This window comes from Orbicella franksi, chromosome 2, assembly GCF_964199315.1.
Source record: "Orbicella franksi chromosome 2, jaOrbFran1.1, whole genome shotgun sequence".
NCBI lineage: Eukaryota > Metazoa > Cnidaria > Anthozoa > Scleractinia > Merulinidae > Orbicella > Orbicella franksi.
Window position 1 is genome coordinate 4,858,803 of NC_138146.1, and position 25,765 is coordinate 4,884,567.

The 25,765-nt window shown below is 38.2% G+C and overlaps 1 protein-coding gene across 2 annotated transcripts in view; it reads left to right on the top strand.

Moving 5' to 3' along the window:
* LOC145477878 (prominin-1-A-like) overlaps positions 1-23,290 on the top strand; it is a 43,348-nt gene extending 20,058 nt beyond the window's left edge. The window contains exons 7-25 of one of the 2 annotated variants that reach the window (XM_081455737.1): positions 1,348-1,411; positions 2,537-2,613; positions 3,378-3,460; positions 4,560-4,712; positions 5,364-5,487; positions 6,097-6,203; positions 7,812-7,896; positions 8,177-8,326; positions 9,693-9,818; positions 10,562-10,645; positions 10,995-11,048; positions 12,207-12,287; positions 13,748-13,816; positions 14,719-14,808; positions 15,966-16,093; positions 16,797-16,847; positions 17,430-17,462; positions 20,112-20,156; positions 21,211-23,290. In XM_081455737.1, the coding sequence (XP_081311863.1) occupies positions 1,348-1,411; positions 2,537-2,613; positions 3,378-3,460; positions 4,560-4,712; positions 5,364-5,487; positions 6,097-6,203; positions 7,812-7,896; positions 8,177-8,326; positions 9,693-9,818; positions 10,562-10,645; positions 10,995-11,048; positions 12,207-12,287; positions 13,748-13,816; positions 14,719-14,808; positions 15,966-16,093; positions 16,797-16,847; positions 17,430-17,462; positions 20,112-20,151 (1,599 nt within the window). In that variant the 3' untranslated portion in view covers positions 20,152-20,156; positions 21,211-23,290. The remainder of the gene's footprint in view (positions 1-1,347; positions 1,412-2,536; positions 2,614-3,377; positions 3,461-4,559; positions 4,713-5,363; positions 5,488-6,096; positions 6,204-7,811; positions 7,897-8,176; positions 8,327-9,692; positions 9,819-10,561; positions 10,646-10,994; positions 11,049-12,206; positions 12,288-13,747; positions 13,817-14,718; positions 14,809-15,965; positions 16,094-16,796; positions 16,848-17,429; positions 17,463-20,111; positions 20,157-21,210) is intronic. The other variant, XM_081455738.1, reaches the window with a different exon arrangement.
* The last annotated feature ends 2,475 nt before the right edge of the window (positions 23,291-25,765 follow it).

A 25,765-nucleotide genomic window follows, 5' to 3' on the forward strand; every position in this document is an offset into this window, starting at 1 on the left:
TGTAAAAATAGTTTTACCCCCATCTTGGGGCCACAATCTGTTTTTGAAGTACATGTAGATGGGGTGTAACTAAAAGTAGGTTACATGTTTATGATGGTATTTTTTGCTGCACAATAATTTTTGCTCAAGTACATGGACATGTGTCTCAGGTGCCGCCAGTCGGAAATGTCTGTTTCATTTGATGTTTACATCAATCCTAGATGTCTGTTGAAATGGTGTTTTTTCAGGCCATGGCGCTCACCGATGGTTTAAGCTGTGAATTAAAAAAAAGTGATCACATGATGACAAACATCTCTTGGCTTCAGTTTGCACCACAGCTGTGGCAAATTCCTCAAAAGTAGCAAGTTTGATGCAAATCTCATAAATGCGATGGATTTTGCATCTGTCAAACTCTTCTCTGTAACATATCTTAAATTGTGTCTCGCTAGAAAAGGCGAAACAACAACTGTATTTAAACTTGCATACAAACTGTGAAGCACCCTCCCTGAGAAATGATTGACTCATCACACGATCATGAAATTTGTCATCATTTGATTTCTTTTTTGAATCTGTGAATGAAACCAACAGTGTGTGCAATGCCCTTGGAACAAAACTTATTTCAACAGACATCTGGGATCAATAATAAGTAGAGAAACTATTTCAAGTGCAATTTGGAATAAATTTGCTCAAGTAAAGTTTTGAAAGACTGAAAAAATGCATGAGTCTGTAGGGCAAGTGCAATTTGTGGTCTTTTCAGAATTTACTAGTGTTTATTTATTCCAACTTGCACGAGAAACATCATTTGATTACTTTTTAATGATGTACTTGCAAGTTTTCAGAACTCAATTTTAACTTTTTCAACTCCATTTCAACTTTCTACACTGTTTAGGATTAATTGCCTTGCTCTCAGCCAATCAGGATGCTGAAAGTTTTGCCCATGTATAATATATTATTAACAGCACAATTGTCAGTGGAGGCATCTCATTAAATTAATGGCTTCAGTTTTATCATTCAGTCTCTCGTCTTTGGCAAGTTTTTGACACTGCGAACACCAATGTTGTGTTAAAGGCAAAAGGTCCAAAAACATATTAGTTAAAACAATACCCAGGCCAAAACACAATTACTAACCTACTGTACATAAAACTATCATTGGTTTAAATTCCACCATAGAAAATTGTTTACCATAACCTCAGACTAGTTTATGCTCTGCATTTTCACCACTTAAAATGAATGAAATTATTTCATTATTGAATATTCTTTAATATCTAATTAATTTACCCATTTTTTGCTATGATAAAAGGTAATCAATAGTGTTTAAATCTCTTTGTGATGCAGTTTTTAATGATGTCTAGTTCTGTCTTGTTACAGGGATTAGAAGAAGTGAAGAGTATTCCACAGAAAGTCATTAATGATACACGAGACACCCGGAATGGTAAAAAATTAGACTTTTCCTCAGAGCTGGCATTAAGTTTTAATTCACCTGTAGCCTTGATCTTCAGACCCGTAGCAAACTTGTTTCTATTTGGCTAACTTGTATCAACCATGCACAAGTTCACCCATTACATCAAAGGCCCATCCAGCAAACTCAGCCAATGGTAGCAGCTTTTACAGGTTATGGCCCTTATTGACAGCTCTGTTCTTCTTGTATTTTTATTTAGTAGTTAAAGTCAAACCCAGTATACAGCTAACACATAAATTTAAAAATTCTATAACATGGTCAAATTTCAGGTTGTTATTATAATAGAAACTGGCGCGAGCTGCTAGTAAATTTAGGCTAAGTATGGACTTAATCTTTGGAAGCACAATTTATATCTGGCACTTCCAAAACAAGATTAGCAACTCCCATAGTTGGATATTTGCCTTATCAGCATGATTCAAAGAAAGTAGTGACTGGTGTTCATGTACTTGTTCTTTGTAGCAGAGCCCCATAACTATAGGAACAGAACCTTATGCATGCATAGAAATAGAAAACCATGCAACTCTTTTTTTCATGGTCAACATGACTAACAGCATGGATCACGGGTGCATGTGCCCAACAGCAATGACTACATCGTGCAACATGGCAGCCATATTCCAGCTAATAGGTCGACCGAGGCATGCAGCCTTGGTTTACAGCGTACATATTTGACATATTTGACATATTGGACATCCATATTATGGTCAATAGACAGCTGTCAAAACAAGGTGTCTGCTGACCAGTATCACATGACCATATCGTGGGCTCAGGTTTAGAGCTCATCGAGGTCACATGATTTTTTGAAGTTGACCACTGACCAAGTACTGGTTTTAAGATTAGATCACAGGCTCATGTCAGGTTGACTTTTTTATCAGGGTCGGGTTGTTCAGAAGGTATACAAATGTTTTTCACTGCTTTTATTTTGTGTAGCTTGAATTGAGATTTTTGAAACTCAAAACAGAAAACCTCACTGCAAAGTTACAAAACTCAAATAGAAATTCTCACTTATCCTGGGTTAGCTTAATCGGGCTTTGAATAACCAGGCCCAGGAGCTCCACTTTTAGGCTTGGCTAAAATCTATGTATTATCTACTTTGTTTAGAAATTACAAACATGATAGGTGATGCATCAGAAACGGTTGAAAAGATGAGAAAGGATCTCAGAAAAATAGCAGATAATGTAAGTACATACTAGATTCGTGGATATAAAATGTATACATACAGTACAGTTCCCGACAGGAGAGGTGGCTAGTGGTAGATAAAGTTATCTGTACCCAGCCACGAAGCTTGTTTTAATGAAACGTTACATGTATATCAAACCAGGGGGATAAAAGACTGCAAAAAGTCAGTCATAAGACTGCAAAAAGTCTTGGCAAGTGCACCGGAATTCAAATTGGGCAACATTGTGAGAGTGTTGCATGATACATCAGGTGATCAAGAAGAGAACTCAAAGTTAAGTGAAATTACCAAACAGTGAACAAAACAGAAAAAAGTGATTGATTCACTCATCTATCGAAACAACTCAGTTTAGTTAAGTTTAGTTCAGTTTATAAATTTAGCTGGAGGCTTCTACCTGGAAAGCTCACACCAAAGTAAAATTTCACAACCGTACACCAACATCTTTAAATTCTAATTTGACCAGGATAGAGGACTTGCATAACCACCAGTTAAGGCTGATGTGGCTTCTCTTCTTAATATGACAATACTGGTAACTAATTTAATTTTATTGTCGAAGGCATCTTTGTTTTAGAAATTGCCTTCACATTTTCTTGAGGGCAGATAAAACTTTCGATGACGCACTATTAAATTTAATAGCATGGTGTCAAAGGTCCATAGTGCCCTAGCTTCTTATGGTGAGAGTTTGGAGGTGGAGTTAGGACTGGGACCACAGTTGAAAAGCTTTAATTCTTTTACAAGTGACTTTTTTTTAAATTTCATTATTAGGATGTTGTCTCAGAATTGAAAAAACTGAGGGATACTGATATACCAAGCTATAAGGAAGATGCGGAGCAATATGATAATTATCGGTAAGGAAATAAATACCATACTATGAGATTTTTTTGCATTAAACCTGTTATTGGCATCACAATATCAACACATGTTCATGTAGTCAAAATGTCAATGATGTTGTTTTCAAATAAATATAAAAAAATTACAATAAATTGTATGATAGTTACTGCAGTCTTTTGTAAACTGCAGTTCAGGGCAGTCAATACCTTGCATTTTTAAAATATTTTTAGCCAAAGAATGTTTTTAAATTTTACTATGATTCATCCTTTTTATTTTAATATGATCAAGCTAATTTTTGGCAGACTGACTTGTTTTGACATAAAAAGCATCGTTGTGTAATTGTTTTTGTTGAGTTGCACTTCATTTTCAAGAAATAAGGTAATTTTGCAAAAAACTCAGTTTTCCAAGCGACATCTTTTGGAGCGAATCGTTTGAAGGTGGATTGCGGTTTCTTTTAGCAGCTTCATTAGCGTGGGGTTTTTTAAATAGATGTTTTTATTTTTGAAAGATGTAGAGTTCTAAATAGACCGGAAAAAAAAAATCAAAGGACCTCGTATTGGACTGGTGTCACAACAAAACAATCTCAAATCAGGCCCATTCAGCACCTTATTCACTTGCGCTAATGAAGCAACAGTAAGAAATTAATTAACGTAATTATATGAGTAATAAAACTTGTATCATTTTGAACAACTAGCCGTAAATGTCACACTTCGGTGGTGACTTCATCGTTTAGCGAAACAAAAGGTTTCTTTTGTTTTTCATTCAACAAAAGATCCCCAAAAGATAGCCTTGGAAAACTGAGTTTTTTGCATACGTTATTTCTCGAAAATGAAGTGCAAATCATCAAAGACATTATATTATTACAGAATGATGTTTTTCATGTCAAAACAAGTTAGTCTGCCAAAAATTAGCTCGATCCTGAAAAAATGAAAGTCGGCCCAAAAAGCAATATACGCGCTTTTTACACGAAAGCCTTCAATTGTAATGTATGAAGTTCAGCTTTTTGTCTTCAAGATTTGAAACAACTGACACTTCTCTTGTAAGGAGAGTGACTGTCTTAAAATGTGACCCCTAGATTTGGGAATCTCTATAACAAAAGAACTTGTTGTGTTTTAGCTGGATGGCTGGTGTTGGACTGACTTGTATCCTGCTGTTGATTGTGGTACTGATGGCTCTTGGCCTGATGTGCGGCGTGTGTGGACATGACAAGGAGGCCACACCCACCACTCGTGGGTCGGTGTCCAACATGGGTGGCTTATCTCTTATGGCGTAAGCAACTTTGCTTTTATTTGTTTGTGAACTGACAGAAAGGGTACGAGGTTTTGTCAAGTTATATTGAACACTAGTCTTGTAAGACTATAAAAATTAATTATGTCAAGATCTTCTATGCTTGTAGCACAACGAACATTTCATCTGTCTTCTTTATTCTTTAGGCACAGATTTTCCCATCTGTCGTTATTTATCATTTACACAATACTTCTCATATGACAAGGGGTTAGGTAAAAAGGTAAAGTGTGCATACAAGCCAAGTGGCCCATCAGGCTGGTGCTTACAATTATCCAGTCACATGAAGCGACTAGGAGTATTTCTACTCCCTCTTGGATGGGATGCTAGGCCATCGAAGGGTTACCCCCAGCATTAAACTCACCTGCCCAAGAGCAAAACACAATGTCTTCTACCAGGGCTGGAACCTGGACCACTCGATCCTGAGGAGAATGTGCTGACCACGAGGCAACTGCACCTCCCACTGTCAGGGGCTAGGGCACGCAGCTATTCTCCGGAAGGTCATGGATTTGAATCTCATTATGGACTTTTCATCTTTCTCAACATCTTTATTTATTAACCCTGGCCAGTTTTATACCTGACATTTATTGTTACTAATAAATGACAGTTTCTCTTTTGTTATCCTTCCTTTTTTAGTGCTGCTGGGTTTTGTTTCATTTTTGCATCATTCCTTATGCTACTCACAACAATCTGTTTCCTCATTGGAGCTCCAGTACAAACAGTGTGTAAATCCATCCAGTCTGGAGAAATTTACTCTCAGGTTGGTGAAAAGAATAAATTTATTATCTTATTTTCTTGAAGCCACCCTTCCAACATTGCAGCATGTTATGCAAATGAGGACATCTCAGAATAAACCTTTAAGAATTACATATGTACCACTCATCTGACCCTAAGAGAAAAGGTCTACAGGCTGCCAGCAGTCTAACTTCTCGTGCACTCGAGAATATGATAGCTGGAGGTTTTGCACCCAGGCGAGTTCACACCCACATCAACTCAACTAGCTATCAAGTTCACCCCAGATTAGTGGGCCATAATGAAACAAAATGCAACAAAACATGTGTTTTTCTCATTCTTTAATCCATTGACCTCGGAGCTAACTCGAGTGAAATAGGAAGTATAAAATGAGTACAGGGGTATGGACTCAGTAGGTGTGAACTTGATTGGGTGCAAAACAGGTGGCATTTGAGAAACCGGACATGCCTTGAATGGAATGAGAAGTGTTTTTCAAGAGGTATGCTGTAAATGCAAAGCTTCTTTCAAGAAATGAGAAATTTGTCAAATGAATCAGACTGTTAAACTCCAGTTAAAATGCCATGCATTGCAGAGGTAGCATGATTGATTAATTCATTTTGTAATGTTGTGGTTTAAGGTTCTTGATAATCCTGCATTTTGGGGCAGTGATGGATATTTCTTATCAAGGACCATCTTCGGAGAAAACAAGTCCAACATTGAGTTCACCATTGGTGGATTAATCAAGTGAGTGGTGTCTCTTCCACTTTTGCTTCCATTTATTTGCTTGTGTTAGCTGTAAATACCTTTCATTTATAGCGGAGCCCCATACTCATATAGGAAAGAAAAGGAAACCCATGAGTTGATTTTCCCATGGTTATCATGGCTAGCCGTATTGCTCGTGGGTGCGTACGTACGACGGCAACAGGGACGACGACAACGGAGTCGCATAACATGGCAACATGGAACATGAGTTTTGTAACTTTGCGTTGAGGTTTTCTGTATATTGTTTGGCCTTCTGTTTTGAGTTTTCATAATCACCATATACACAAGACAAAACAGCAAAACACATTGTCAGTAGAAGAGAAATTCGGTTAACTTTTAATCCTGGGTTAGCGATAACCAGCTTCTGAACAATCCTGCCCTGTTTTCAACAAGTTAACCTGACATGAGCCCGCGATCCAATCGAAAACCAGCAATTGGACAGCGGTCAACTTAAAAAAAAAACAAGTTACCTCAATGAGCTATAAACTTCAGCCCGCAATATGGTCACATGATACTGGTCAGTGGATACCTTGTTTTGACAGGTGTCAATTGATCATAACATGGCTGTCCAATATCAAAGAAGTACACAGTAAACCAAGGCTGCATGTCTCTGTCAACCGATTATTTGGAGTATGGCCGCCATGTTGCCCGACTCCGTTGTCATTGTCGTCGTCGCCATCATGTATACGTGCCCACAAGCAATACCGCTAGCCACGATAACCATGAGAAAATCAACTCATGGGTTTCCTTTTCTTTTCCATATGAGTATGGGGCTCTGCTTGGCGGCCCAAAGGGCCGCCAGAGCTCCGCTATTAGACATCCATGTTAAGATCAATTGACACCTGTCAAAACAAAGTATCCGCTGACCAACATCACATGACCATATCGCGGGCTCAAGTTTACAGCTCATCGAGGTCACATGTTTTTTGAAGTTGACCGCTGACCAAGTGCTGGTTTTCGATTGGATTGCGGGCTCATATCAGGTTAACTTGTTAAAAACAGGGCAGCTGGTTAACACTAACCCAGGATTAAAAGTTTACCGATTTATAACTTTTTCTTCTATACAAATGTCTTTTGCTACTTTGTTTTGTGGATATGGTGATTATTAAAACTCAAAACAGAAGGCCAAACAAGATACAGAAAACCTCACCGCAAAGTTACATGAAATCAAAATTCTACCTTTTCCTGGGTTAGCTTAATCAGGCTCTGAACAACCCGGCCCAGGAGCTACGCTTTTAGGCTGGCCTAAATCTGTATATTATATGTTCCTAATGTAAGTAATTTGCTTGACTTGTGTTAGGTTATGTAAATTGTGTTAAATTTAATGAGTAAACACTCGCTGTGAGAAAGCAGTGCTTCCAGTTATGATTCGGCTACAACAGGAACTCTAGTGGGTGCTCTGGTCAGGGCTCAAAAAAGAGCTAAAATGGAAAAAAATGGTTTGGCCTTTTTAGTTAATTTTTTTGAGACATGCTTTGTCATTTGGTATCAAGAAAATTAAAATATTGATCACCTGGATCATGGTGAGTGCACTAACCATGAAGCCAACTTGCCTGACCCACTCCATAATGACATTTTCTCATTTTTCAGTAACTGTCGCGCAAACAAACCACTCTTCCAAGCAGGTCCTTTTGATCAAGCTTTTAATATCACTGACCGGCTAAATATTGAAAAGGTTAGTCCTTCTGGCAATCTCAGTGATGCTCGTAATTTCTGTCTATCAGTTTGTTATTAAAAGAAGTTTTATTTTAAAGAAACATATAGAAAGTTTATCAAGTCCAGCATATCACACTGATTATCTTTAGCTCCAGATTATTCTATTCAATTTTACCTTCTTGCCCCCATAAAAAATGAGCCCTCAGAGTTCAGAATATTTTATAAAATATTGGTTTTACTTTTGTAATAAGAAGATATGGTTAACTAAATATTGTTGTTTTTGTTTTTCTCCGGAACAGTTGCTAGGAAATGACACTACACAGCAATTCAACGATTTAAAGGTCAACTTAAGTGATGTCAATATCTTGAACAATGACACACGCCAGAGCCTGATTGATTTAAGTAATTCAGGAGTAGATGAGATCGACTTTGGTGCATTCTTGAATCAGGTTACAAATTTTTCACTGTTTTGTTGTTAATGTATAATGTATTCGTGAGCAATTTTGATACTTGCAGTGTATAGTCCTGGCTGCAAATATTTTGGAATAGTGCAAATAAAACCAGTATGTCACAGAACTGATAAACCAATCGATCCAATATGTATTGATTAAGAAACGATTTATTCATTATGATTTACCTGAATCAAACTAAGGTACAAATAACAATCTCTTAGATTCTAAAGGCATAGATGAATTCAAGTCAGAATACTCAATGCACATGAACTTGTGGCTTAAAAAGAATTTCTAACAACATGATCACTAGTGCTTGAAGTTATTAGCTATTAAAGCTATATTCATTACATGTAGGAACAAAGAAATCTTACCAACTAACCTCCTTTTTATTAGCACACACACAGAAAGAAAACTAGAAATAAGACCGCAGGGCTTTGCAATAAGGCTTCGCAGATCGTATAATACATGTAGCACTTTGCAGATGGTAGGTTTGCAAGTTGAATAAGAAATCACACACTGAAATTCTATCCTATTTCAGGGGTGTTAGATAAAGACATTTTATTTCATAACAATGGTGTTGTGTGAATCACACTGATAAGCAAGTTGAGTTATCACTAGCAGGTACACAGTGAATTCACTGTGTATAAATATTGACTTCTGGTAAAAATGTATCCTAATGGACCCTATCCCCCACTCGGGGGGCAAGGAACTAAGCACAAAAATGTAAAACAACCCTTGCACATGCAGGCCTGATAATTGACTATCATTGACCATCTTTTGTCATTTATTTGTTATGCACTTCTGGTGCAACATAAACTTGTACACACATTTTTGCGTGAACATCTATCATTTCTTTTGCCACATTCAGAAAGTTTTTTTGATGTAGACTAAGTAAACACAAAATTACCTTGTTAGCAGAGAAGTCACAGACGAAAATTGAGTCCAGATTTTGTGCTTTAGAGAGCTTGTTAAGCAATAACGATGGGAATGGCAACGGAAATATTACAGTATAAATTTAGTTCCTCTGCACATTGCATAATACAGTTTGGTACGTCAGTACAGCATAAAACATGCAAAGAAAGTCATGTTTGATAGCTCAGGGCTGGTGAAATTTGCAGTTAGGCTTGTGAATTCTGTCAATTACTTGCCCAATGGGCTTGTGAAGTTTTAGTAGAGATCAATTGAAGTACTTATTGTAAGAGATAAAAATATTGAATAAGTCTACATTTTAATTCACAGTATTTGCTACTAATCTAGCTACTGTTAAAAATATCACTTTAAGCAAGCATCAATCGTTTACATGACAACTTTGGGTTTATTGTTATACTGATATACTGTCATATTTTCTTTTTAAATGTAACAGACCCAACAAAGTATAACTGCTGTTGATCTGAATGCATTTGCCGATAACCTCACCACACTGGCTACTAAGTTTCAGGAGATCGGAAATAATGATACATTAAGACCAGATCAACGAGATAAGGCTTATGTAAGTACCAAGGATTAATAGTAGGCTAAGCATTGCTAATAACAAGATTTGTTTTTCACCAATCAATCAATAGTCAGAGTTGTAAATCATTGGTACATATTTGGAACACGTTGTTGGGGGAAACATGACCTTCATTTGAGTGAGAGGTCAGGGATATAGCTAAGATTTTGAACTGGTGGAATTTTGCTGATTAATCCATCGTAAGTGAACTAACCATTTCCTCTGTCAGCTATTACATGTACAACCTGAAAACTTTGAGTTAAGTTTATACTTTTTAAAAGTATATATTATGTATTATGTTGACTGTCCGAGGCAGCATGGTTGAGTGGTTAGGGCGGCAGACTTGAAAGTCAGCAGTCACAGGTTTAGGTCCCGTTCTGACCACCAGCTGGTGTTGTTCTTGGTAGTCCAGAGTTCAACTCTTTGGTCATGCTTGTAAATAGCCAACTGGTTTGACTCCTGCCAGTTTGAATACTTAACCATGTTATGTTCATTTACACTATTTGTTTCATTATTTGTTTCATCATTTGTTTCATCATTTGCTTCCTCTTGCCCTGAAAAAATCCACTGGGGGAGTGGCAATTAAGATATTCTTTTTATGTACCAAGTTGTATTATCTGCGAGCCCATGCATTGTTTGTAAACCAGTAAATTACCCCCAGACATTGGTTCACTGAGCTAATACAGATTTTGTTGGGGCAATGAAGTCCAACTTTATGTCATTTTTGTTGTTGGTTCTGATAGCAACTTGGAAACGATACACTGTTCACTGCTGAAGGACTGCGCAATCTACAAAGCACTACAGTAACAGAGATGGAAACTAAATCTGTAAGTCTGTTTAATTTGTTTTCATTAAACACCCGTGCTTCCCCCCTCCCAAAAACACATCTTCTATACCTCTGCTGTCGCTTTTGACCTAAGTTGTCAACCCTCCTGGGAATTCTAGATGTGTTCCTAAAGTACTTCAAGCTGGACAAATTTTGACTGCTTAATTCTAGGTACTCTTTGTCATCAGTGCAATGTTTTGGGTGACATTTCAGACAGGTCTCGGAACAAACTGAGGTGGGGAATTTGCGAGTGAGAATTCCCTTTAGGGGTTTCACTTAAGATGGATAAACAAGGCTTTGTGCACTTTGATTCTGATCTAATTGTTTGGTATTACTTTTCATTTATAAAGAGAGAATTAGATAGAAATGTGAAAGATCTAAGAACGATTGGAGGAAATCTCAAGGTAAGCACTGTGTGATTGGTCATAGTCACTTAATTGTGTCTAAGTACTGAGCAAGCTGAACCCGTTAAACTTTAGGGAAATCTTTTCTGACATTGTTGTTTTCATTTTGACTCATTAGCATAGCCTTTTGCATAGAGAAGGCATAATATGAAGACATGATTGATCATCCGGTTAAACACACAACTTAAGCAGTTGTGAAATTAAAGCTTAGAAAAACAATTAAGGCTTGAACGGCATTCGAACCCATGACCTCCGCGATACAGTGCAGAGCTCTACCGACTGAGCTACCAAGCCAACTGGGAGCTGGTCACGTTGTGTGCTCATAATATACCCATAAATGGTGAAGGTACAAGTGAATATATGAAAGATCATATATTTGAATTGCGGAGAAGGATAAAAGCTGAATTTTGGGGGGCTTTAATTTCACAACTGCTTAAAGTTGTGCGTATAACTGTGATAATCATGTCTTCATATCTTTCTCTACAGTTCAAATAAATGACGTTTGATATATTCACTTGTAGAAGGTATAATGTTAGATATGAACTGGCGCAAAAAGCTTATGACCCTGGCATACATTTTTAGTCAAATTTGGCGATTTAAAAGCAATGTCGCAAAAACGTAATATTTAATTGAACCTCAGGCTCAAGAGTCTTGAGACAGTTAATTGTAAGTGTACCCTTAGATTTCCCTACATCTTGGACATTATCTGGGGTCTTGTTCTTGTGATTATTACATGTACAGGCCCATAGGGAAGTGGGCTGTGAGGGGTGTGCCCGCATAAATTTGTCATAAATTAGTGACAGGACTTCATTCAATTATGGGTTATTGACCAAGCATGAGGTCAAGATGGTTGGTTTTTTTGATAAAGTCCAGGTGTATAAACATGGGAAAAAAAGAACAAGGCTAACATCAAACCAGCTTGACCAAACAAGCTTGGTCAATAAAGGATTTATTACATGGAAAAAAAACACTATTTTCTTACGGGACACAGTGAGTAATCCAGAGATGGTGTACCAAGGTGCCCGCTCAGTTAGCCAATCCCAGTGTTCATTTTGCATGCTCACGGAGCTAGCCATATAATAATAGTTGTTGTTATAAAGAGCTTTTGATTGTTCAAGTGTGAAATTAGTTGACTTTTGCTACTGTTATGTTCTGTAGGTGCTGGCAAACGATACCCTGGCTGAAGCTACGAAAGCAGAGAACTATCTACACACAAACTCATCAAGGAACATCAACCAAGTGAGTATCTAGACAAAAAAAAACGTTATTTGCAGATACAGTGGAAGCCGGTTAATAACGTCGCCAAAGAGACTTGCCTAAATGTCCAGGATTAGCAAGAATTCTGATTTCAGTTTTGTAACTTTTCAGTAAAGCTTTCTATTTATATTGTATGGCTTTTTGTTTTGAACTTGAACAATCTTAAGGCACACAAAACATAAGCAGTGAAAACATTTTTATACAAGAGAATTTTATACTTCGGTTAATAATAATGTCTGTTGTTGTTATTATTATTATTATTATTATTATTATTATTACAATTATTATTATAATTATTATTATTGTTATTGTTATAATTATTATTATAATAATTATTGTTATTTGTTATTGTTATTGTTATTGTTATTGTTATTGTTATTGTTATTGTTATTGTTATTGTTATTGTTATTGTTATTGTTATTGTTATTGTTATTGTTATTAATCCTGGGTTACCCGGCCAGTTGTCCGCATTAAGCAGACTCTCAGAATGAATATCGTGGATATCTGGTTTATCTAAATGAAGACTCAGGCACACAATTTAAAAGTAACAGAGCAATATCAAAAGCGTTATAACTTTAAGTTGAAACTGAGGAAACATTGTGTTCATTTTCATAGTGAAATGTTTCACAAGAAATCTACTAAAGTAATTTTCTCTGGTCAGTTTCAAAAGCGGAAAATATTCATTAATATACTACGCAACTTTCATAAAATCACATTGGCCTTTAGAAAGATTCTGTTTTCTAATAATTATTGTGCATGTGTAGTTGCAAAATGATCTTAAAACTGAATTTTTACCATGCTCAAATGTCCCAGATGTCTTAATGAAAGTTGAAATATTCTAAGACAAGATGTACTACATTTGTTTTCTTCATATGTGAAAATTTGTCTGACAAAACAAGTTCGAACTACAGACTGCCTTATGCAAAATTAACACTAATTATGATTCTTACCTAAATGGCTGTAACGTGATATTGATTTTCATTAAATGTTGAGTCGAGAGGCTGTCATGAAAAACCTTCTGGAGCCAGAAATGGCGTTAGTAAGGGGAAGGGGATTTGCAAAGTCCGCTGTAATGTTAAACAGTGGGCAAAAAATATGTCTCGATGGTTTTGTCCATTGCTGTAATCTGCTACTTTCGCAAAAGAGCAATAGAGGCGTGCATGCTTATTTGGAAGAGATAAAAGTTTTTCAATGTACCATGCAGCACATGTTTTGTTTTCTTGTCAGGCCTAAAACGTTGTGTGCTTTTCTTGGTGATTTTGAACCTTATAAACTATTACACTTTAGTTCTATTCAACGTGATGTAATCAAGGAGAAAAAGAAAAAGACTTTGCAGTTGCGCTGCTTCCACCGTCTTCTTGCCTCAGTTGGTACAACATCTACACCTGTATCATAATTGTTTTTGCTATGGCTTACATTTCTTCCTGGCTGTTTTGTTACAGATAGTTACAGATTACACGGATCGTGTGCTTGGCTGGGGTTATCAATTCACAGATCACATCCTTGATGTTGTAAGTAATCTCAGTGCATGAGGATAAGGGATTGAAACGATTTAATGAATGGATCTTCTTTACAGCCATGGAGGGGGAACAGGGATGGCGCAGTGGTGAGAGTGCTCACCTCCCACCCAAGTGGCCCAGGTTCGATTCCGGCCCGGTGTCATATGTGAATTGAGTTTGTTGCCTTGCTTGTTTGACAGGGGCGGATCCAGGATTTTTCTTAGGAGAGATGCACTACTAAGGAATGGCATAACACCAATAAACCACTTAGGTTTTTTTGCAGAATACCATTTACATTAGAAAGCCGCATGTCATCTCGGTAGGGAGGGTGTGCACCCCCTGCACCCCCCCCCCCCTAGATCCGCCCTGTTTGAAGCCTTGCTCTGATGGATGGTTTTTTCCTGGGTACACCGGTTTTCCTCCCCGCTGAAAAACCAACACCTTCAAATTCCAGTTCGACCAGGATAGAGGACTCGCATTAAAACCAGCTAGGGCTGATATGGCTTGTACTCTAAATATTATGATTTATTGTTTATTGATTTATTTATCATTATTACTTATGGAAAAATATACAGTTGTAAACACATACTAAAGGATGTCATAGTCAACTATAATACTAGAGAACTTCGAACATTCAATATTTTTAAGTCATATTTCTCTGGGAGACACTGTAGACGTATGGCTGGTGGCTGGACTCAAGATTGAGCAGTCTTGGTTTGAGCAATGGCTGTTTTTTGTTGTTTTTTTTTTGTTTGTTTGTTTGTTTGTTTGTTGTTGTTTTTTTTAACAACTCAAAAAGTCAGGTTTAATTTTTTTGTTTAATTTTTCTTTTTATAAATTACTTATTTTTTTAATTACATTACCTTCATTGTGTTGAGTTTATTCTTTTGACTGTTTTGCTTTGAATCACACAGCTTAATAATGAGATAGCAAGATGCAAGCCAGTCACGAATATTTACGATGCAACCATTGTTGTGATCTGTAACCAAGCTCTCTATCCTTTCGTATGTATCTTTTTTGGTAGACTTTCAATGCTTATAAAGGGCACTAAACATGCTGCATGCTTCTCTGTACTCCTTGCGTGCCTACAATACTGAGCAATAACCTTTTCACGGTTAACATGCCATTTGCATTACAATACAATCCAACATGTATGTAGGGCAGTTTTGGGCAATTTTATAGTTTCTGCCCCAAATTGCCTCGCATCCACATTAGATTACATTGTAATGCAAATGAGAAAGGCAACCATGAAAAGGCTTGTTGATGACTTTGATCTTAAGTAATGGTCTTTTCAAATTGTGCTCGTGGTACATATGTAATCTCGTACTTCTCTAACTCATTAATAATTCAGTAAGTTTAAACAAAGGAAATCATGACCGTGACGGTGTTTAAATATCTGATGTAAATTAGCCAGTATTTGACCACAACTTCAAACACCTCGAAGTTCGTCAAAAGTACTCCGCTGCGAGTAGTATTTTCAACTCTCTTCTTGGTGTTTGGAAATGTGATCAAACACGGTCTTTTGTGTTTGATATATTACATGTACTTTTGCTAGAAAATGTAGGTAAGTTGAAGAACTGCCATCAACTTTTTCCAGTGACTTCATTATGGGAACGATCTTGTTGGGCAAGGTATTTTAAAAGGGACAGAAATGATGTGGTATTTGATAAATGATGTGGTAGTGTACATTTAATAACAATTTCAGTTTGGTTAACATGAATCACTTGGTTATGGTGAGACAGATATGCGTGTAGCATTTTTTTCACGCCTCATCCACACTACGCCGGAGGAATTTGAAAACGGGGGTATTACTCTTAAAACGCATCAAATGTTTTCCGACCACACTGCGCCCAGGGAATTTAAAACGCAGCGATCACCAGTCATTTTGGATTTGTGTTTGAGGAAAACTCGGTCAGCCAAATCACATGATTATCGTGACGCCATCGTGTTCGAAAAGCTCGAAAAGTTTTCGGTCCACACAAGAACGAAAAGCCTGCGTTTTCAAACTCCTCTGCTTTGAAGAGCATTTTCGAAAAGCTCCGTTTTCGTGACGGATTATTGTGGACGCTAGGACTCACCGTAGAAATAACTGCGTTTTCAAATTTCTCCGGCGTAATGTTGCCGCAAATAGATCACATTTCCTTTTTGTTTACCTTTTTAGAATGGTTTCTGGTTCTCTATCGGCTATTGTCTGTTCTTCTTCATCCCTGCCATAATCTTCAGTGTTAAATTGGCCAAACATTACCGTAAAATGGATTATGAGAGTGACTTCGATCACGATTACCCTACGTAAGTGACTTTGGTTATTACAAATGATCATTTTATGTTTCATTCTTTTAACTTGGGCAGACAGCTAGTACTGCAGAATTTTGTTAAGAAGCCTCCTCCCTAAAAAGTACAACAAGTGTTTTCAGTTATAGATGTCGCTGAGTTTTTCTTTGTTTTTTTCGTTTAGCTTTTGAAGAGCAAAATAATTTTTTTCAACTTGTGTGGTTCATTTCTTGTTTTGTTTGATGTCGTTGGAATTTGTGTGTGTGTTTTTTTTCATTATTTCTTTTGTCCAGATAGGGATGGCCATTTTTTTTGAGGGGGTGAGACCTTGGGCTACCCTCCTTAAAAAAATAATGGTCCCTACCTTAGCTTGCGATATTCCAACGTGAGCCCAACTTTTCAAATGTAACCGAAACATTTTCGGAAACAGAACTCCTTCAGATTATCCTCCCTTCTCGGTGATAAGCCCTTACTCTTTCCCCAAAGGTACGTTTACCACATAGGTCTTGTGAAGAAAAACAATGGGAAAGTTTTATCTAGCCTATCGGACGCTCTTTGGGTTCGTCACGTAACCTTCCTCCCCCAGATTGCATGACGAGTCCAATGAGCGTCCGATCCGCCCAGGAGAGAGTTCTGATTATGAAAACAAACTCGTAAGGGAAATTAATTATTCATGATGAAATCCAGAAGTAACTTGGCAAGTATGTTGTTACCTTTGTAGAGAGGTGATTGAAATGGGCCATCATCCGTCTGCACCACCACAGTACCCAGGGTAAGTACTTTTTGTTCATTTGTGTATTTATTTTCTGTTTTGTTTATTCTACGGAAAGCGCGGCGCCCCGATAACTAGTGCGCAGGACTCCGGATGAGCGGTCCGGTCTGGGACCCCGTTTCTCGAAGGTCTCGACAAGTTTTCGCACCCTGAAAGCCACAGCAAAATCTCGAAGCTTATGATTACAGATCTGTTTTATTCACGTATTCTTAATATGAACAGAGGTGCCTTTCATACAAGACGTTTCAGGCGTTTCAGGCGTATACACCCGAAAAGTTTCTGGGGCTTTCGAGAAACGGGCTCCTGGTCACTATTTGCGTTGTGCTCTTGGGAAAACTACGTAGGTGTATAACCGGGTACCAGCGAATTTAATGCTGGAGGGAGGGAGGTAACCTGCGCTGGACTAACAGTGGAAAGAGTAGAAATAACTCTACTCGCCGAAAAAGTGGGAAATCCCCGGCTTGGAAAGTGGCTCAATGCAAACTTTGACTTTCTGTAAAACAAAAATTATCACTTTTACGTCTTATCTTTTCGTTGCTTTATATTTTGCCAACCATCATTTCACTTACCTTCTTTCCATAGAACCAATGAAAAGAAACAGTGGGCCAATCCGAAGTAAGTGAAATGCATCGAAGATCGTAACCTTATTTCTCATTCCATTATCCATACGCTGTCGAATCGAAAGGTGGGGAGAGTTAAGACAACCGTCATATAGAAGATATTGTCTTGATGAATCACCATACTCTCGCAGCTTATTTTTAAAGGAATGTATAGCGGTAGGAAAGGAGAATTCGTGGTTTGATATTGGGATTGAATGGGTAAAACAATCTTGTTCCCAGGGTCTTTCTGCTTAAGGAGAGAGAGCCTGGGATCTAGTTTGTGGGTTTGCTTGGTAGCTGTGTCATTCACTCATTCATTTCCATTGCTTGTATAAATTATAAATGCGTTTGAAAGAGTTAATCATTGACGCAAATTTAAAATTAACGCATGAAAATGATTCTTGATGTAACATTAACAGAGAGTTCTGCTCATAAATAATCGGTTCTTGTCGCATAACGGTGTTGTACTTATTAACAATAAACGGTGAAGGGTTATACAAGACATAAACAGCACTGTTATTAAACCATTAAATAATTTCCTTCGCCTTTATTTGGCCGTCACGCAACTCTTTTTCGCGTCACGCCTCGCTTCTCCGAGAAGCGTCACGCAACGGCCTCACTAATAGTACGGAAGAGATTATTTAAGATAAAACGGGTTGAAGCTAAACTAAACAGTACAGCTAGTTAACCAGCTGTCCGTTTGCTTGGTGTACTTTTGAATAACACAAACCACTAATTGCTAACGAAATGCAAGTGTAACTCGCATGATGTCGTGAAGTGAAATGGATCTACTCAGTTACATTCGTGCTACAGACGTGAAGATGGTGATCGAAGCTTGAGGTGGCTCACGGGAGGTTTTTGACCGCGCGCATTGGTTGCTAAGGCCTAGGTCACAATAGCAACATAACGACGTAACGACATAATCGCTTATGTCGGTAATGTGAACATCGACATATAGATATAACGAAAAGATGAGTTTTTTCTTTACTTAACAAATAAGGAAGCCTAAGCCGTGTATTACACTGTGATAAAACACGACGGGCATTTCTCGAGTGTTCTCAGATGTCCGGAGTGCTTTATCACAGTGCAATACACGGCTTAAGCTTCTTCATTTGCTTTATGATATAGATTTTCCACGCGAAAACACACTTTTTCTACGTTTTATACTCTGTTAAAACATGGGTTTTTGACCAATCAGAGTGCGGACAGAGTCCTATCTATATAATGGTTATGTTCATGCTGTTATGTAGCTATTATGTCGTTATTTCAGGGTGCTCACGTTGCAAACGTAACGACACGACAACCTTTTCATGTCGTTATGTCGCTAGTTTGAACTAGGCTTAATAAGGAGTGTAAGAGTAACATTAACGACAAATCGCAAGCTGTAAGAGTTGCCTCTGTTTTTATTTTGTTTTTTACTGATCCTAAAATCAATCCAACACAAAAATACCAAAAAAATTCTTCTTTTCTTAGCAAATATTCTCACTTTAGTGTACAAAAGACTAGAATAGGAAAGGGAAGATGTTCATTTTTTCCGTTTGACGTCAAACGCAGCTTAAAACAGCCTAACGAGAAGCTTCATTGTGAAATTTCTTGCATTTCCGATTTAGCATTTTTTCAAAATTTACGCTAGTCAAAACGTCGATGGAAAGACACCTTTGACATATCACATGTATCATTGTGTTGAACAAATCCGTTGAGAGGTTTACATTTAATCCTTCAATTCAGTTTATCAGGTGCTGGTTTAACAACCACGCTTTTTTTTTTCCTCTCCCCAAAATGTCCTGCGAAACAGTTCTAACAGTTCCCAGGTGGCTGTCAAATTTGAGACAAATTTCACCAAAGATGATTGTAGAAACCTAAAAAGGTCGTGAAGTTAAGATTCATTTTCAAGATTCGTCGCTGTTATTAGAACGGGAAGGACGGTAGAGAAACAGTATTCAGTAAGTTGGTATCCTAACTGGATATCTCAGTTTTTAACGTAAACTACAACGTAATACGGACGGAAAGCAAGATTGTTCTTCGTTCCTTCAGTATATACCAGTCAATAGTGGTAATAGGACTGAGTGTTCGGTCTGTAATCATACGCGTGATAAAGAAAATCGGACGACCTCGTAGAAGAAGGCGATCAGTTTCATTACGAGTATGATATATGGAGGAATTGGACCCCCGGGGGGGGGGGCCCTCCCATATAAAAAGGACAGGGTTGCTGGTCGGAAATTTTGAAAAGAACCCCTAAGAGGTATCAAACTCCTGTTTTGTGGACGTGGCAACTGGACGACCCGAAGTCCCGTTACCAATCAAAGCTACAACAAAATATGTTGACCAATACCATGAATAGAAACATATAGTTGATCGCTGAGTTTTTGACCGAGATACAGAAGAAAAGGAACCCATTCCAGTGCAACTGTCAGAACACGGCATGCGCTATTGACTGTCACGCATGAGTTATGCACTTTGCATGCGTGACGTTTACTCTGTCCGACTTCTCTGGGTCAGAATCAATCCTGCTTAGAGCCTGTCACAATCAAGAAGTTAGTTTTAATCAATGCAGTTATAAGCACTCTTTTGTGAGCTACCTCAAGCTTCAATCTGCCATAAGGTCACACTGTTAAAAAATGTTTATCTTGTGTGATCTAATCCTTTGTGGTGATTCCTCTGCCAGAAATTCCGTCTATCCCCAGGCTCCTCCGGGCAGATGCTAATACGGGTAACTTGATTTTCGATCAGTTATTGTTAACTTCTGAAATGTTCATTCGCCCAAAGCACCAACTGCTGTATATGAACGTAAACGATAAAGTAAATATGTTTCAAAACCAATGCTGTAATAAAAATGAAACAACTCTCTCCTCCTTGAAAAACACGCCCTCAAAACTGGAATCGAACAACGACCAATCAGTTCTTAGTGGAATGACGTCATCAGTATGGAATTTCTCGGTTCCAGTCCCAGACGTTTCTATTTGAGCCCACAAGGGGCGGTTGTTTACCGAGGCTAAACAGAAAACCCTCGGAAGCTCTCGGCATGCAGCGCTTGTTGCTTCGGGCTTTGAAGCCTTTTGCGAATAAAGCATAAAGTAGATTAAATTTGTATGTTGCCAGTAGCGCTTAAATGGTTAACATCTGATGGACCTCTGAAAGTACAAAACATTCCTGAGCTTGTAATGTAATTTTGTCAGATGCGAGAAGGCGCAAATTAGTAAGAGGAGGAATGGTGCGAGTCTCACCAGGCCCCCAAAATAACGCTCTTGCAAGAGGTTGCATGACGTCATTTGACGTGGAGGCAAGGAATTCAAAAGCTCAAATGCCCCTCGTGTGCGAACTAACTAATGTTTTATTTTTACGTTAAAACATTTTAACACCTACTTGATTAGTTAATTTAATAATCGACAGTCACATCACTGGAACGTTACCGAGGCTTTAAGTTACTATTTCAGTCAGTACAGTACTGTAAACGTTTGGCGCGCATTAAAATACCTAAATGAATCGCTTTAGCTATGACACAAACAACTTTAAAAAAAATTTAAACATCAACTTACATTTGAAACAAGTTTGGTGCTAACTAACATGAAGTGTATCCAATTTTCATTGATAACTATAAAAAGTCGGCTATCAGACTTGATTAAGGTACAAAAAAACTAGTTTAATGCAGTTGAATTTTTTTTTAAGTTTACACTCTGCTATCCTCATAGGATGGGTTGTCTATTTTTGCACGTTGTTCTTTGGCTTGTCTTGAAATAATTGAACGTATTTGCCTTCTGTTTCAGTGGATACAACCGCTACTAGCCTTGAAGCAAACAACGCGGCTAAAACGCCTTAAAAAGAAAACTGTGTATATTACGGAGCTAGCACTTTCGTGAATTGTAGATATTAGAAGCAGTATGTACCGTTTGATCGTATCTTGCATAGCGAGTATAACTTGCCTACAAGTAGTGTATTAAATTAGCTTGTATTTAAGGTAAGCATCAGGAATTCCTCCCCCCAGCAAAACAGGTATCTTTATATCCCAGTTCCTGTACGGCTTTTTTCCAGGCCTTCACGGTCAATTGATTTTGGTGACCACGTGACCCGAAAACGATTGACCGAGGCGAAATATAGAGGCCTAGGAAGTAGGCAAGTGTGTTTGTAAACAGTGTAAATTATGTAACAGAAACTCAGACCCTTAAATGGATTTCTGATTGTAGCTAACAGCGAAGTGATTTATGTGAATGATTTTGCAGGTAAATCGTGTGAGATATGTTTCTCAAGACGTTTTCGAAGTGCAATCGTGAAAATATTTTTAGAGATAGGTTAAAGATTTTAAACCGATTTGGCGTGAAACATGGTCCATCTCGACCCTTTTCCGTTGGAACGTTTTGGCCAAAACACCTTAGTGTTGCCAAGGATGTGTCCGAAATATTATGGGAACATCTTTAGGGTGTTCTCTCATGAACAAATCCCTTTCCAAGTCATAGTATTTTCATTCTGAAGTTATCTATCGACTAACTGTATATTTTTTTTTTAAAGAAAATGGCTATTCTGAACTTTTCTCGTAAACGGATCAAGCTGTAATGCTTTTTTTTTTTTAGAAATTTATTGCAATGAATTCTAAAATTTGTTCAATTCGAACTGGCTTTTAAATTTTGTTGCATATGGTATACAAGGGCTCGGGTTGATTAATTATTATAAACTGTTAAACGTTAAGGATATCTCTTATAATAATTAAAAGGCAATATTAGTCAAACATAATACGTTACAATACGGATAGTTGTGTGACTTGCTTATGTTGCGTGATGAGGTGAAAACCTTGACCGCGATAGAATGCGTGACACAAACGAGATAAAACGCAGTTTGTTTTTATGCTTTTTGTTTATATATAATTTTAAAAAACGTCACTAAATGTTGTACAAGGAGCCATGCTTCTGGATTTCATGCAGGACGTGAGGTTTAATGTAAAACAACAACGTTTGCGGAACAAATTGGACGTAAATTTGGGTGAGGTATTTATTAGCAGTAGTGCAATGCAAACGTGACAGGAAGTCACAAGCTTAAGAAAAGTTGTAACGCCGTTTTTTTAACTGGCTAGTCAGTGAATTCAGCTTCAGCTTGTACTATTAAGTGGTATACTCCCTACGCGAAGAGAAATTTGAAGAACTTTGAAAAGTTGGCGTGATTTTCAGTGTAGCGTTACTCACGCAGTCTTTCTCATCGTTGGCCCTACTGTGCACAATAGTTGTTTCGTGTGAATCCAGTAAGTAACACATGGAGGTCACACGAGCCAACAGGCTGTATAGCTTAAGAGGAGCCGAACGGGTTAACACGTAATTCTTCAATATTTTCTGTTTTATATAGGTAGACAGTGCGACTGGGATAAAGGAGATCATCTGAATTGTAACACAACGCTTTCTTCGGTGTGGCGTGACCTAAATAACTGTAACGTAAGAGAGTGATATTTGGCCAGATTTTTAAAATGTCTATCTGCTTACAGCACTTTGTATTTTAGTCCCATGAATCAATCGTGAAATTTATCGTTATAAATTCGCCAGGGGCATTGAAATTCTATTCAAGGAGGTGAACGCCCTCCTTTTTGCTGGAAGGTGACAAGGCAGAAATCCATGTAACATTCTCTCTCTTTCTATCCGAGTTGCACTTAAACGGAGTCATTATAATCAAGCCGAACATTATATAACATGGCTTGTGCGAGAGTATGGTAATTTCTAGCGATCCGCACAGTGTTCATAGGTGTCTTTACACGGGGAATAACTTCTCCATATTATTGTGTGGGGGCTTTCTAGTGGTAAACTTTACTAGGATGTTAAATGTCAATTTTTTGATGCAGTTTGCTAAATAAAACGACTTCTTTTGCAACGTCGGTTGCTGTGGTGGTCTATAATTGTAACAAAATGTACAACGGCCAATGGTCACTCTAGTCCCTAGGCTTCCCTCCTTTTTCACTGTCCGCGCGATCTGAGAAGTAGGCGAGTAGGCGAGAAGAGTAATTTCTTCAGCGACTTCACCTCACGATAGACTCCAGACTCTCGTGAGCCGAGAACGACTTGGGACTAGGCTACTGCGAATTTTGTTTTGGAGCGGGGTGGGGAGTGGATGGAGAGGGAAAAAGGCAGGATATAAACATCGGCTAAGTCATGTTATATCACTGACTATGTAGTAGGACCAAGACTTTACTGGATTGATTCCTTATTCAATTATACTAATTTCTTTAGTTTTCCAACTTTACAAAGACTATTTGGAGTAGAAAGTATAATTTGATTTTCAGTCAGGCATATTTTGATTGACTCGCTTAAAGACACCTTTGTAGCTTACGGCTCCTTTATTTCTACTGTCGACTTGTAAAATCTTTGGAATCAACTGTTTTCCAAGAAGTTTCGACAGCCTGTGTACGTGTACATCTACTAACTCTTATGTCCGCCAGTTGTTGGAACACGATAGACAGCGCGCATTCCTCCTCTCCCCCACCACCACCACCCAACAAAACTTTTTCCTTGAGAGAGGTGGCAGACATACGCAATTTGTATCGAGGGCTCCAAGACTTTTAAAACGTGTGTTTGCACAGTTGGCCACTGAGGCTCCACCAATCAGAACGCATGGATCAGTTCACGTGATTCCGGAAAAGGTCACGTGGTTCCTCTCGACCAACCAGAACGCCAGAAATGCGTAAAATTGAATTCTCACAAGTTTTCGTATGATCATCGATAAGGCTCGTGTCGACTGCGCGTGGGAAAAGCTTAACAGGAAAATGTTTGGTTTAAAAATTATAGTCCTCCTACATACCTGAATTAAATATTTAATAAGCTTCAGGCTTCGCATCACTATCTTATAAAGTGCTTGGTCCTTACATGATTTAAACCTCAGTCTGGTGTAAATCTCTCCATTCTCCTTAATTTTAAAATGGCAATTTTCTGAACGGTACGGAAGGCCATAATTTAAGGTAACTGTAAACCATAATTATCGAATATCTCGCTAAATTTTGACGTTTATTATGTTGCACATAAACATAAGAAATGGAACATCATATGTCCGTTTGACATGGTCATAATAGACCCCTTGTTCCGAGCGAATTCTTATTATTTAAAATGAGCGTCCACTCAGTTTAATCCCGCTAAATGAAGGCCTCGCAGACAAAGTGATGATCCCCTCTCCGCCCACGCGCCCGGACCCAGCGGGAGGGAGTTGGGGCTTTCTAAGAAATTGCAACGCCAGAAAACCTCCAACTTGCGGTTTTATTGTAGAAACGCCCGAGGTCAACAAACCTTTCTACAACTGTAAGCAGCTGTTTTATGTTTAACCAAACAACTTTGTGAGTGCGGCTTAAGCTTATTAAATGCTAATAACGAGCGGTATGCATTATTTATCAGCGTCTCAGTTTAAGTAACGGTTCCCTTCGCTGTGTTGACGCGATTTTTACCTCGACTGAACTATAGTAACTTAAAGGGCCAAGAATTAAGAAAGATCCGACATATGCGGTATATATCATCGGAGAATTTAGTTCTCGTCTTTCGTGTGATACGCAGAAAAACCCACCAATGACGTCACTATCATGGGCGGTTGTTGCCTGAATGAATTGGGCCCTGATTAGCTGATCACAATAGCTACCCAGAAGATTAAACACTTTAGTGAATAGAGCCTTTCATAGATAAATCGTGTTAAACCGTCTTTTACCAAAACTTATTGACTAAATCGACACGATATTTAACCGTTAATACAGTTTTTGTCATGCAAATTCAAGAGTGGTCTGTACTTAGCATGTTTAGACCCAAGTTATCACTAATTTGAAGGCATGCTTGTGCAAATAAGCAACTTGATTTGTCTTTTAAAACCTGTCACAATTCCTTAGCAGAAGGATAGGTCTATTCTCGCGCAAAAACTTCAGTTGAATGTTACTCATCGCCGTGGTTCGTTTGCAAACAAAACCATGAATCAGCTGGTGACCTAACTGCTGTTGAAGGTAATTGGTTTTCCACATCAAAATGCAAAACGCTTTATTGCAACTACGTAAATAGGTAAAACATAAGGCATATTAGCTTTTCCAGCTGGCGGGCTTTCTGTCTCGCCCTGTTCTCCCATGCAGCGCAGTTCTCGCCTTATGATGGCGAGTGGGGTAGGGAGAGATGTCTTCGAACCCGACCCGTGTGTGCAATTTAACTGATTTTGCCCGATTCACAATGAAAACAGCCCTCCCTCCCCCCAAATAAATCTATGGCATTCTTTTTGAAACACGCATGCGCAAGCGTTTCTTGGATTGCCATTTCATGCCAACATTCTCGAAAGAAGAGAAATATCTGCGTTTTTCAGAAACACTTACTTACTCACTCATTCTGTCAA